This window comes from Phyllopteryx taeniolatus, chromosome 1 (genome assembly GCF_024500385.1).
Source record: "Phyllopteryx taeniolatus isolate TA_2022b chromosome 1, UOR_Ptae_1.2, whole genome shotgun sequence".
Taxonomy (NCBI): Eukaryota; Metazoa; Chordata; class Actinopteri; order Syngnathiformes; family Syngnathidae; genus Phyllopteryx; species Phyllopteryx taeniolatus.
In genome coordinates, this window is record NC_084502.1 from 27,248,964 (window position 1) to 27,263,074 (window position 14,111).

General features: G+C 37.6%; 1 protein-coding gene across 1 annotated transcript; it reads left to right on the top strand.

Moving 5' to 3' along the window:
* Positions 1-1,007: 1,007 nt before the first annotated feature.
* Positions 1,008-13,881, top strand: atg3 (autophagy related 3). The gene is made up of 12 exons (XM_061784893.1): positions 1,008-1,215; positions 2,914-2,955; positions 4,368-4,417; positions 4,833-4,903; positions 5,907-6,014; positions 7,028-7,080; positions 8,759-8,840; positions 8,909-8,943; positions 9,023-9,175; positions 11,112-11,239; positions 11,983-12,051; positions 12,167-13,881. The coding sequence occupies exons 1-12, from the start codon at positions 1,144-1,146 to the stop codon at positions 12,246-12,248; spliced, it is 945 nt and encodes a 314-aa protein (XP_061640877.1). The 5' UTR covers positions 1,008-1,143; the 3' UTR covers positions 12,249-13,881.
* Positions 13,882-14,111: the final 230 nt, after the last annotated feature.

Consider the following 14,111-nt stretch of genomic DNA (forward strand, 5'->3'; position numbering starts at 1 on the left):
TCCCTCTTTTGTTATCTTACATCAGGCGTTATCACCTTTTTGAAACTGAGAACCAGTTTTTGGGGACTGATTAATGTGAAGGGCTACCAGTTTGACGCATACTTCTGAAATAACAAATTTGCTCAAACACCTTTAATTATGTTACTGTTAATAATTATTGATATGCATCCCCGTGAAGACACTTATTATGTTAATGATTAATAATTAGCCTATCAACAGTAATCTAGCAAGGTAGGAAACAGATGAAAATCAAAATGCAACACTTTATTTCTATGAATCTCTCTGCAAGTGTTTACATTTTCAAATGATCACTTCTACAACTTTACTAGCAAATCACAATAATCCATGCCTGTGAATATTCTCATTCATTCAGGTCATTTAATTCTCAGTACATTGAATCGATTGCAAATGGGCTGTTCTGCTTGTGTTAGAAGTGGTTTCGCCTTTCATCCGAACAGGCTTCATCAGTTCATACAACAAGGCTTAGGAACTTAGATTTAGACATTCCGACAGTCTCTTCCCTCTTGCCATTTAATTACAAGAGGCTCAGTTACTCTGTGGTGTTTTCATGTTTTTATGTCTCAAAAGTATTTTTTTGTCAAAATGGCTGTCTATTGTCGTACTAGAGCGGCTCTAACTACCAGAGACAAATTCCTTGTGTGTTTTTGACATACTTGGCAAATAAAGAGGGTCCTGATTCTGATAACTCATCACTGGTGATCTAGTTGTAGGACAGACCCATGGGCCACTCATGTAGTCGTTGGAGGCTGCCTGCTGCCCACAGGTGATCCTGACTTAGTGTCCTCAGATTGAGAAGAGGAAGAAGAAAAGAACAAGAAGAATTCACTTAAGTACAGTAAAGAAGTATTTGTACTTGGTAATTCCCCACCACTGCCATTTACTTGCATTAGTTTACGGCCAGATGTGCCACATCCAATATGCCGGACGCGCTGGCATATCGCATCAACGAGCCTAATTGAAGTCGCCCTGTCACCGCTGTCGTCTCGCGAGACCCGGAAAGAGCCCGGAAGTGTCCAGAGCGGTCATGTGATTTGTGAATGTTGCTCCTCGCACCCTCAGTTTCGAAACAACTATGTCGAGTTAGCTCCCTTTTTCTCTGTATGTTTCCAAGGAGTCCGCAAGATGCAGAACGTCATTAACACGGTAAAAGGAACGGCTCTCGGAGTGGCCGAGTTTCTCACGCCAGTTCTAAAGGTAAACTTATTTGTACTACAAGCTACCACGTCGCTAGCAAGGGATGCCTTCATTTACCCGTGAACAGAGCAAAAATAATGAATGTCGGACAATAATTCTTGGTATGCTTTGTTTTTTTTTGTTTGTTTTTTTAAATTCTATTCCAAAAGAATGTGAATAAATGAGCGACATGTTCTGAGAAATGCGGTGCAGCGTTGCAGAATGAACGTCAGTGTGTGGGGAATGAGTCTTGTCGAACATTTCTTTTCTGACATAAAAGTACTGTGGATAAATGATTAATTTCAGAATTGGAACACAATTTGGGCGTTCATGAAAAACGGACCATATATGTATATATGTTTTGTTGTCATGTTATGTTTGGTGCAACCCTGTTGCACTTCGGCAAATGAAAAACAGATTTAAAACGTCTTGCTGAATAATCATTTCCAGTTACATCAATAATAAAAAAAATATTTGAATGGCAATTTAATTTTAGTAGTACTCTAATTACTTGCAAATCAATGCTAATGTTTGTGTTTGCTTAACAGTGCATAAAAACCCCCAAAAAACAAAACCAAAAAAAAAGAAACTCTATTATAAAAACGAAATGTTTTTATATTAATGTGTTTCTGATATCGAGTAACTGAACATCTGTTTGAGTGGACCCTCAGCACTACAGCTGAAGACAGTGCAAAAAAATGAAAACTAGAAGAGAGCACTTACCGTATGCGGAGATCAGACGACAGGATTTTAGACCCGATTTGATATCTTGAGTGATTTCCCAGATCAGGCCTGCGTGAACAAACCTCAATATGGACAGCCCAAAATGTCCTTGCCGAAGCACCCGGTGAGACTTTAAAAAAAAAAAAAAAAAAAAGGTTTTATTTAATTAATTTATTTTTTAAATCCCCCCCCCAACATTGCTGCTGCAATCCATTGTTTGACAACAACTTGTTGTCGCCATGGTAACGGTTTTATCCGGTTGCAGTGAAAAGTGTCACGTTGTCTGGTCACGCCTCCCCGACAGTATTTGATTTGAGAAGATAAAGCCCAGTGATCATAAAAAGGGGGATACTGTGGTATCGTTACAAATGTTGTGTAGTGTTGCCACTGTCTGACCGAGATACGACAAGATTTCATGGCAGTAGTCTGACATAGTGCAATCGTGAAAGAACAAATTTGTCTCGTAGTTTGATGCAGACATTAGGTCAACTCATGGTCAGTGCAATTCGCGTGATGTTTCTGCTGAGTCATGGAGCTAACTTTCTTCCTCTTCCTCCAGATGCTTAGAAATGTTTTAGTAACAGGGTTGTGTGTATGTTGAGAGACAACTAATATGTCTGTCATAAAACAAATAGTTTTAACAATTCCAAGAAAAAATATTGAAACTAAATCATACCATAAAGGTGATTTTTAATCTCATTTTATTTTTTAGATGTAAGTTCGCCATCAAGAGGGAGGGACGAGATTTTTTTTTCACCCACCTCATTTTAGGAGATTCTCAAGAGCTACTTTGTATTTTATAGAATATCTAGGAATCCCTTTTGCTGCTGCTATTTTGTTCTCACGACAACTATTAATTTATACAACTGCATGCTTCTGTATTTTGTGTATGGATTATTTGAAATTTCATGGGTGGGGACATAAAATGTCCTCCAATTCTGGAATATCCCAAATATGTGTCAATTTAGATTTATAAAATGTTGTTAAATCCCACAGGAATCAAAATTCAAAGAAACTGGAGTCATCACACCAGAAGAGGTGAGGTTGATCCCTATATGCTGGCTTTTTGTTTGTTAGTCTTTCACATGCTGCAGTGTTTCCCAACCTTTACTGAGCCAAGACACATTATTTTAGCGAAATGTCACTGCACACCACCAAACACAAAGTATACAGTGTCCACACAAAGTATTCACACCTCTTCACTTTTTCCACATTTTGCTATGTTACAGACTTATTCTAAAACTGATTTAAGTATAGTTTTCTTTTTAAAAATATACATAAAATATCCCATAATGACAAAGTAAAAACATATTTTCAGACAGTTGTGCAAATCTATTGATAAAGTAAACATAATACATAGGTATTCACACCCTTAGCTTAATATTTTGTTGAAGCACCTTTGGCAGGTAGTGAAAAGTGGCTTCTGTCTGGCCACTCTACCATAAATGCCTGATTGGTGGAGTGCGTTAGCAATGGTTGACCTTCCGGATGGTTCTCATATGTCCACAAGGGAACACTGGAGCGCCGCCTATGTGACCATAGGGTTCTTGTTCACCTCTCTGAATAAGACCCTTCTTCCCCGGTTACTCAGCTCTGTCTGATGACCAGCTCTAGGAAGAGTCCTGGTGGTTCCAACTTCTTCCTTTTCCAAATAATTGAGACTACGTTGCTTTTCTTCAATGCTGCTGAAATTCCTTTGTATCCTTCCCCAGATTTGTGCCTTGACACAATCCGGTCTCGGAAGTCTGCAGACAATTCCTTAGACTTCATTGCTTGGTTTCTGCTCTTATATCCACTGCCAACTATGAGGCATTATATAGACAGGTGTGTGCCATTCCAAATGATGTTCAGTCAACTGAATTTATCACAGGTGGACTCCATTCAAGTTGTAGAAGCATCTCAAGGAGGATCAGTGGAAATCAGATGCACCTGACCTTAAGTTTGATTGTCATAGCAAAGAGTGTGAATACTTAGGTGCCTGTGAATACTTATGTGCCTATTATGTTTGAATGTTTACATTTTTGTATAAATTTACAAAAATGTCTGAAAATATGTTTTTACTTTGTCAATATGGGATATTTATTTTTTATTTTTTTTTAAGAAAAACTATACTCAAATCAGCTTCAGAATTAGTCTGTAACAGCAAAATGTGGAAAAGATGAAGGGGTGTGAATACTTTGTGGTGGCACTGTATATACTAAAATCATGATGTTCTTGTTTAAATGTACATACGCTGTGAATTCTGGGCCATTCATGTTGAACACAAAGCTAATAAACTTGCAGGGATTCAAGAAAGACACATGCCGATCATAAATAATTATCTTCGTACCAGTTAAGTGAAATTAGATAATTCTCCGTGGCACAGTGGTTGTGAATCACTGAAATACACAATAAGACACCACATTTATAATAAAAGCACACTGTTGCATTCTTTTCTTTTTTTGTGCCAGTTTGTAGCCGCTGGGGATCACTTAGTTCATCACTGCCCCACTTGGAAATGGTCGGTACCTTTCATCCAAATGAAATGTGCTTTTAAACTTGTCTAATAAAGTTATTGCCTCTCGCTAGCATGGTGAGTGTTTATACTGTGACAGTATAAAATAAGGAATAAGGCAGTGATACCTTGTGACTCACGAATGTCAATCACTTTGTTGTAGCCTTGTTAGATTTCACAGAATGGTGCAATTCTCTGCTGGGGAAACCCAACCTGACTAGCAGAAAGCATTCTGCTCATTGTTCTTCCATATTTTATGATACAATTGATTAATTTTTATTTTACTCTTGTTACTAATACAGCAAATACATTGATTTAAATATATGATGCTGAAAGTGGTATAGTTGTAATTTAATGAGTACAATTCAATGACGACTGTACTGTATATATTAAAGTACTTTGTTTTTCCATTTTCACTCAGGGCCACTGGGGAAGAAGTTAAAGTAAAGCCATATTTGCCCCCGGACAAACAATTTCTCCTCACACGCAATGGTAAAAACATTTTCAAAATTGTTTAGGTCGCGAACCACTTAACAAAAAAGTAAATAAACTTGCAGACCACTTCACAATCTAAATATCCCAATAATAGGCTTGCCGACCACTTTATCAGGATCTTGCTGGTTACAGCGAAATACAACTTTAACTTAAAACTTTTCAATTAGTGTAGTTTACTCACTCATTTAATGGTATGGTAGATTAATTGTATCTTCGAACGAGACAACCATATATAGAGCAGTGATTCTCAAATTGTCGTACGCAAAGAAATATGGCACAAGTACAGTTCAGTTGTATTTACATTTTTAGTACAATACATTTAATCTTGAAGAACTGTTCTTAGAACTTTCATTTAGGTACAATTTTTATTTAATTTGTGCAATACATTTCAATCATTATTTAAGTGCAGCCGTTTAAATTTATTTTTAAGCGCAGTGTTAAAGGGAGGGTTAGCAGTTTTCAAGCTGCTAGCAAGATTTGAATGTAGCTTTCTGCCACAACAGTTTCTGATTGGCTATTCTTGTCGCACCATGTTTAGTTTTAAAATAAAAATAAAAATGAAAATGAAATTAGAGGCATGAGATGTCACTAGAGGGGGATAAATGTTCAAAACATTGTAATAATATTCTACTATCTGGTCATACAGACGGTTTTAACATATATGGCAAAACGTTTTCTTTTTTTTCCTTCTTTTTTTTAAGCTGCAAACTGTACCTTTTAATTTTGAGACTTCGCATAATCTTATATTGGTTTACACAATATTATTAAATAGTAGCGGGACCACGATAGATGAGTTGCATTATAGCTGGGGATTACTGTAGTATATTACAAGCAACTTTGATCATAATATCAACGTGTCTATTTCAATCATCAGCGTTACAGTATTTGAAATGGAATGGGGGGTATGCATAACACACAGTACTGGACATAGTATTATTTATTTTTTTAGTCTTTCTGAATGTGGGAATGTTTTTTTGTGTGTGCGTGTGTGGTTTTTCAGTTCCCTGTTACAAGCGCTGTAAACAGATGGAGTACTCAGACGAGTTGGAGGCCATCATCGAGGAGGACGATGGAGATGGGGGATGGGTGGACACTTATCACAATGCAGGCATGGCAACATTTCCCAGCACTATGCTAGTTAAGCAGTAATATGTGATATGTAATGTGAGCTTCAAGGAAATCTGTGCCGCTTTTACAAAAAGTGGTCCGAAATTTTGTAAATGGAAAGAAATGTCCAATGCAGTACTTTTTCATTGTCTTTCAAAGGTGGGTTACTCAGACTGTACACACAGCAAGCTGCAATCTTGTAGTGTGCAATACATTGTGGACTGATGACATACTGTATGGTGCTGGCATAGCTAGATGAACAAAGATACATTATTTGTAGTAAATAAATAATTTGCGATTAAGACTGAAATTATTATCGAATAGCTTGACTAATTCGATTGCATAAAAATCAAGTAAAATCTCTGTCTCGTAGCTTCAAAGGGACTAATTATGACATCGACTAATGTTACTCCAGACTCACACACCACTCAATGTAGAAATAAGTTAAGCCAGGAGGAAAGAGTGCATAAAAAAAACAGAGCCCTAACACAAGGTATCAACATAAGCTAAATTCATACAGCCTACCATAGCTAATTAGAATGTATTGTAATTCCCCCACTAGTGGTCAAGGATAGACACAGCAGCCGGTGCACTTGTAATCGCTTTATTGAACAAACGGTAAAAAAATAAACACATCATTACATTCATACAGAAGTTGCTTTGGCCACAGCCAGCCGCTAACCTGAGCTCCAAGAGCCAACTTTCATTCACAGACTCCCATGTCACTCATCTTTTAAAGCCACACCCACACTCAAAGTCACAGATATTATAGCCTGGAATGTGAGGATTGCAATCCCAAGTGGACAACAATAATACTTGCACCTCACATGCAAATGTTGTTCAGTATTGCAAAATATTTTTTTTTATCCAATTACTCAATTAATTGTTTGGATAATTGCTAGAATAATTGAGTCTAAAAATATTTGTTAGCTCTAGCCCTAAATTGGATAATTTGGACGATCTCTCAACTGTTCTAGAGCATGAAATTTGTAACGGTGCTTTCTTTGTTTCTAGGTGTATTAGGTGTCACAGATGCTGTGCAGGAAATTTCACTGGACAATAACAAGGTAGCTAATTATTATTATTATTTTGTTCAGCTCTTTGTTACTTAATTTGGAATTAAATAATTTTGACACTTTGGTCATATACTCACACTAGGCCATTTTAATCATACTTGGTCCTTACCCACTGCGCTCCCACACTGGGCAGCACTCACATTGCTCTTCAAGCACTTGGTCTTTAAAACGTGTGCCATCACTTCATTCTACAACGCTGTATTCTGTAATCTCTTTATTTTTGTTGTAAACTGCGGCTATAATCACAATATACAGTACATATGTCAAGTATAATAATTGTTGAGAGAAGTGGTCGTATTAACCATGACCTATATTGTGTGCACGTGGCTTTGTGTGACAGAGCAGGCCGTGGACGTAGAATCTTCTTTTTATAACACTACTTTTCTGCACAACGATGAGAAGATTTATCGCATTAAATATAGGATGTGTGTTATGCTCGTGCATGTGATGTATTTTTAACGCATTTCTATTTTGTAAGTTAGGGGTTCTTATTAATAACTTTCTAGTAATGATTACATTACAGCAGAGGTGGCAAAAGTACACGTACATATATTTGTGTAAATAAACTAATACTTTATTTTATACCTTTACCTAATATTTTACCTATTTTATTTATTTTTCCTATTATTTTTATTTACCTTTATTTAAACTCTCTTACTTACGTAAAATTAAAGTGCAGACTCTGAAATGTACTTGAGTACAAGTTTATTTTTTATTTTTTTATATTTTAAATTATATACAGTACCTATTTAGTACCAAAAATGCTAGCAAGCTTTTACTCAGGGTTTTATGCTATCAAAATGTGTTCCCATTAGATGTGCTAACATGAACTAATAAAAAAATGCTGAGCAAGCAAATGATAGCTGAAAAAAATCAGTCACTCAACCAAAATCTCAACTGCGGTTGACTTTACTCTTTTTTACGTTGTGTCGTCATCTGCAGAGGTTGAAAAAAGTAACAAATCTATTTTGAAAAAGTAAGGAGGGGGAAGTACAGATTTGTTTAAAATGTAGGGAGTAAATGTAAAAAGTTGTCAGAAAAATAAATACAGCAGTACATCCATCCATTTTCTTTGCCGCTTATCCTCACTAGGGTCGCGGGCTGTTGGAGCCTATCCCAGCTATCTTTTGGCGGGATGCGGGGTACACCCTGAACCGGTCGCCAGCCAATCGCAGGGCACATAGACGCAAACAACCATTCCCACTCACATTCACACCTACGGGCAATTTAGAGTCTTCAATCAACCTACCACGCATGTTTTTGGGATGTGGGAGGAAACCGGAGTGCCCGGAGAAAACCCACCCAGGCACGGGGAGAACATACAAACTCCACACAGGCGGGGCTGTGATTTGAACACCGGTCCTCAGAACTGTGAGGCAGATGTGCTAATCAGTCGACCACCATGCCGCCTACAGCAGTATAGATATCTGTAAGATAACAAAGTATTTGTACTTGGTTACCTCCCACCACTGCAAAACTGCATACAGTAACTGTATGACACATCTCCTGTATGTTGCGTGTGCTTGACCAACTGTGCCTGGCCCGACCAATCGTAACGGACTTAAGGTGTGAAGTGGGCCCAAGCGCGGTACGGATTGCCTGGTGTGAGTAAGCCCTTTGTGCCCTAGTGTGCTAGCCATGTTTCAACTGTATATTGACTTGATTCAAGGACAAGAATATGAATAGCACATCTGCAGCATGTTCTGATGATGATGAAGATGATGAAGACGGAGAGGCAGCCGATATGGAAGGTATTTGAATCGTGACGACGTTTAGTTATCAGTTTCATAACAGTTTTCACTTGTTTTCGTCCTTTCAGAATATGAGGAAAGCGGCTTACTGGAAACGGATGAGGTACACCTACCTATTTCAATGTATGTGTGAGTGTCTGCGGGTCAAGGTGTGCCCTTCCCTCACTGTTTCCTCTCACCAGGCAACCCTGGACACCAGTAAAATGGTGCAAGCCAAAGTGAAAGCGGAGCCCGGGAGTGAAGACGCAATCCTTCGGACAAGGACATATGACCTTTACATCACGTACGATAAATACTACCAGACCCCTCGACTCTGGCTGTTTGGATATGATGAAGTATGTACCTCATTGTACTCTACATTATTGTGTCATCATTTACTTTAGACTCTGGGTTTTAACCTTTTATTGCTTAATTGCTGTCCATTTCTCAACATTTTCAAGTTCCCTTGAGCAAGGCATCTAACACACAAACTGGTTCGGGCGTGCATATGTATGAATTGTTTACTTAGTGGTGTACGTTCTGAAAGACCCAAGGTCATTAGAATTTATTTTAGCAATGCTAACAAGGACCAAGGGTTGCTCCAAATTAATTGACGGCCTCCCTTAAAATGTTTTATAATTGCATATATTAGTAGTATCAACCATAAATACAGTGGTATGGAAAAGTGTTTGATTTCTGATTTCTTATTTTTTTTTGCATGTTTGTCACATTTCAGTTTCCCACCATCAAAGAAATTTAAATATTAGTCAAAGACAACACACGTAAACACAAAATTCAGTTTTAAATCTTTTTTAATATTAAGGGAGAAAAAAAACAACCTACATTCCCCTGTGTGAAAAAGGGATTTGCCTCCCCCCCCTCCCTCCCGTAACTGTGGTTTAGCATACCTGAATTCAATTTCTCTAGCCACACCTGGTGTAATACTGCCACACCTGTCCTCAAGAACACACCTAAATAGAACATGCCTGACAAAGAGAAGTCGACCAAAAGGTCCTTAATAGCTACGCATCATGCAGAGATCAGAGAAATTCAGGAACAAATGAGAAAGAAAGTAATTAAAATCTATCCGTGTGGAAATGGTTATAAAGCCATTTCGAACGTTTTGGGAATCCAGCAAACCACAGTGAGAGCCATTATCCACAAATGGCAAAAAACATAGAACAGTAGTAAACCTTCCCAGTAGTGGCTGGCCAACCAAAATTACCCAATGAGCGCAGCGATGACTCATCCAAGAGGTCACAGGCCTTCAGTCATCACGCTTCATGTTGTTTCCTGGCTATTGACGTGGCGACCGTGATCCTCATCATATAAGATCTCAGTTATAACACATTTCTTACACAAACACACAATTGTGATAACTACCCCAATACATATGCTACGAATTCTGCACATGTACTTTGTCTCTTTGAGTGTAAAAATGCTTCAGCTCGTCCGACTTCCAGCCTGTGCGCGCTGCGATTTTTGGCCCGCAAACAGTGCTGTCAGGCTCTCAGGGCTGTTTGTCAAATCTAAAATGGCGCATTTGCGCCTCAATAATATTCTTTCCAAGCTTTTAATTCCCTGTGGAGCTGCATCAGAGCCTCCTCTACCACTTCAAGTGGAAAAAAGGCAAAACACGTGTTAATACGTGTTCAGCACTCAATGGATGAGTTTTCAAGTACGTATTAATACATGTTTGGCACTGAATGAGTTTTAAAACAAAAATAAATTTAAATTAATTTTTTTTTTTAGAACAATAGGCCTGTTTTAGAGGGGATATAATTCTATTTTGTAGAAAACAAATGTCTTTTCCTACAATTAAAAAAAAAAAAAACAATATTCGGTGAACAAGTTGTATCTTTGTAGTTAACTGCTAAAATGTCTTTCTTGCCTCATTAAACTGTGACTTTGTCACAGTATTACGACTTGGAAAAGTATGACTTTATTGTCATAATGTTGTTGAATTTCTCAGTTGAATTTACCTTTTAGACAAGTATAATAATTAAAACGTTACAACTTTATTTCTCTTATAAAAAAAACATGAATTTGTTACTGTAACGTTACAACTCTTTCCTCTCATGAATTGGCAACTTTATATTTCCTATAGGATTTATGCCCCATGTTAATTATGTTTAATTGGCATTATTGTTATGAAAAACGTCTCTCCTGGTAGGGGTCTTTGCATCCAAAAAGTTTGAGAATCCCTGATGTCCAGTCCAACCTGTTGTATCACCTCTCATTCTCAGGTACTTGAGGTTTCTAGTTTGATCAAGTTTTTGTGACCTCTTCCAGGACAGGCAGCCTTTGTCTGTGGAACAAATGTATGAGGACATCAGCCAGGACCATGTGAAGAAGACAGTCACCATTGAGAACCATCCACACCTTCCTCCGCCCGCTATGTGCTCTGTCCACCCCTGCAGGTGAGCATAGTTGCGAGAGAGGAGGAAACCTTGCTGTTGTCCTTACTTATTAGAAATTCTGAGGTCTAACTACTGCTGTCCTAACTAGCATTGTGCAAGAACTGAAGCCAGCTCGGAGGAGAGGCGAAACATCTTCTAGGACGACCAGAACCGTCCAGTTGCGATCGATTCAATGCCCTGAGAATGAAATGAGAATATTCACAGGCATTAAAAATTGTCAGTCATGACTTACCTACCAACAATAGTTTGTTGCGGAATGGTTTGATCAAAAAAACTCCTCTATAAATATTGAGAGGCCTAATTTCCAGGTTGGCAAAGAGTGCATCGGTGGCCTTGTTTAGAGTTCATGAAGTCAAGCCACATACAAGCTGGATGTGACACAAATTTCAACTCCTCACAACCTTTGTAACTTTGGCAGAGATGTTTTCATCTTCTGCACTGACTGCTTTTACGTGTTTCATGATTATCAGTAGGTGTGGTTTATTATTTTACAATTGATTTGCGAAACACAATTCCCATTTTTTTCTTATTCAATTGTTTATTTTTTTAATTATATTATTGGAATATAATTTACTTTTAGAATAAGTATTTTCTAGTGTAAAAACGTTTGTGGCTAAAATCTATGAGTAAAATATTATGTAATAGGATTCCAAAATGAATTCCCCCTTGATTGGTTATTTTTCAGTGGGAAATGTCCTCTATGACTTACAATGGGACACTGATGATCCTTTTTCTTTTTCTAGACATGCTGAAGTGATGAAAAAAATCATTGAGACGGTGGCTGAAGGAGGTGGCGAGCTTGGAGTGCATATGTATCCTTTCCTTTTTTTTTTTCTTGCACAACAAGTCAAGTGGTTGAATCTTGAGATATGTTTTTTGTTCCATTAACAAACAATGCATGTTTTTGTCCTTGACTGTGGTGTACAGGTACCTTCTCATTTTTCTCAAGTTTGTTCAGGCTGTCATTCCCACAATAGAATACGACTACACAAGACACTTCACAATGTAGAAATATGGATTATGAAAAATCACTTATTCTGCCTCAATGATTACAAAAGATCTGGTTTGGTGACGAGAGTATGTTTGTGTCACTCTGAAACACTTTGCGCAGGTGTAAGACACTGACAAAGAAATGTGCAACTTAAATGGAAATAGGTTTTCATTGAGGAAGGATAAAATCATACAGTGTTCAAATGTGATTTTTTTTTGTCTCAAAGCTGGAAAATTGAAGCCGTGCACATTATTAAATGTAAGTTTTGATCAATAACAAAACAGTTACAAAAAGACTTTCAGCAGTTATCTACTACTTTCCGATAAGTTAGGCTAGGGCAACCACACCCTTAATGCTTTAGGGAAACATACAAAGCCACATTCCATCATTGAATAGCCGCTCTGATTTCATGAAATCCATACCCTGCTACTTTCAATATACCATAGCTCGCCACCAATTTCTACGCCAACTGTCTGGCACCTAAGATAAAGGCACCTCTATGTAGCCTATACTGTATGTCAAGTTTACATTAGCACTGAGGGTGAACCAAAAAAGGATCTTAAAACCAGAAGAAATTGAAGCAAAGACGGTAACAAAATTGTTGGTACCCTTTTGTTAAACAAAGACCTACAACAGTCACAGAAATAACTTGAAACTGACAAAAAATTAACAAGACAACAAAAAACAGGCAAGAACAATACACTGGACCTGAAGCATGCGGCCGGTTGTGCAACAGTTATTAAGTTTAATGTACCATCATGTTTTACAGGTTAGTCTCATTAGTATGTTTTTAAAAATAATTCTCCTGCAACGTAAAAATGAAGCAAGGGCGGATTTTTTGTTTTTTAATTTTCAGTACATTTTACTTTTGTAAGCTTCAACTTATTTCAGTGACCATTGTGGATTTTTCTCTATTTGACGGAAGGGTACCAACAATTTTGTCTACCTGTGAAGCTCTAAAGGAAACCATCAGGTTTAGTGTACTATTGCCTGGTTTACTATAGCTTTATTTCCACCACACAGTTATGTATGGTATTTTGTTTTATTGTCACATTTAAAGAATGTCAAAATAACCTATCAACACCACTTGGGTACTCTTTTATTTGGGGGGTTTAGACACAGACATCGGTCTATGATTCAGCGCTTTTATTTGAGGCAGCTTGCGCTAGCTATCCTGTCCTGCAGTGCAAACGTCGAGCAAGATTAGAGTTGAACTGGAAGGAAACGGGTCTTGTTTCAAATTATTTACATTACACGACATTCAAGTAAATGAAGGAACTTAGAGGGTTCATAAAGATTCAGACTTGGACAGCTTTTTGGCTTTGTTTCTGCACAGGTCTTCAGTGTGTCACTGTCATACTTCACTGGGACAGAGTTGATATATATATATATATATATATAAACACACACACACAAACACAAATACAGATTCATACAGAGAGAGAGAGGTGGTTCCCATTTTTGTAAAAGCTACCATTTGTCTTAATACATGAATGTGTTCATGGTCCTTCAGCTGTAGGCTGAATTATGATTTTTGTTTATGTATAACATCATTGTGCATCCTCTCGTCCAGCAGCTTGTGTGGTTAACTTGGCAACAAACAAAATCATTGTGGCACATTGTGTAAAACAATAAATATATACAAAACAAACCATTTATTGATTTATTTTTCATCATGTAATTTGATTTGTCAACCATTAACACAACAGTTTATGATGATAAATTTAAAGTTCAATTTAATTTCTATAATTTAATAATAATAGTTCCGAAAGGGGCGGCACGGTGGACGACTGGTTAGAGCGTCAGCCTCACAGTTCTGAGGACCCGGGTTCAATCCCCGGTCCCGCCTGTGTGGAGTTTGCATGTTCTCCCCGTGCCTGT

Excerpts from the sequence above, each read along its gene's own strand:
- atg3 (XM_061784893.1), top strand. The coding sequence starts at position 1,144 with ATGCAGAACGTCATTAACACGGTAAAAGGAACGGCTCTCGGAGTGGCC. Across the intron at positions 8,944-9,022 it reads GCTTACTGGAAACGGATGAG|GCAACCCTGGACACCAGTAA; the intron begins GTACACCTACCT and ends TCCTCTCACCAG. Across the intron at positions 9,176-11,111 it reads GGCTGTTTGGATATGATGAA|GACAGGCAGCCTTTGTCTGT; the intron begins GTATGTACCTCA and ends GACCTCTTCCAG.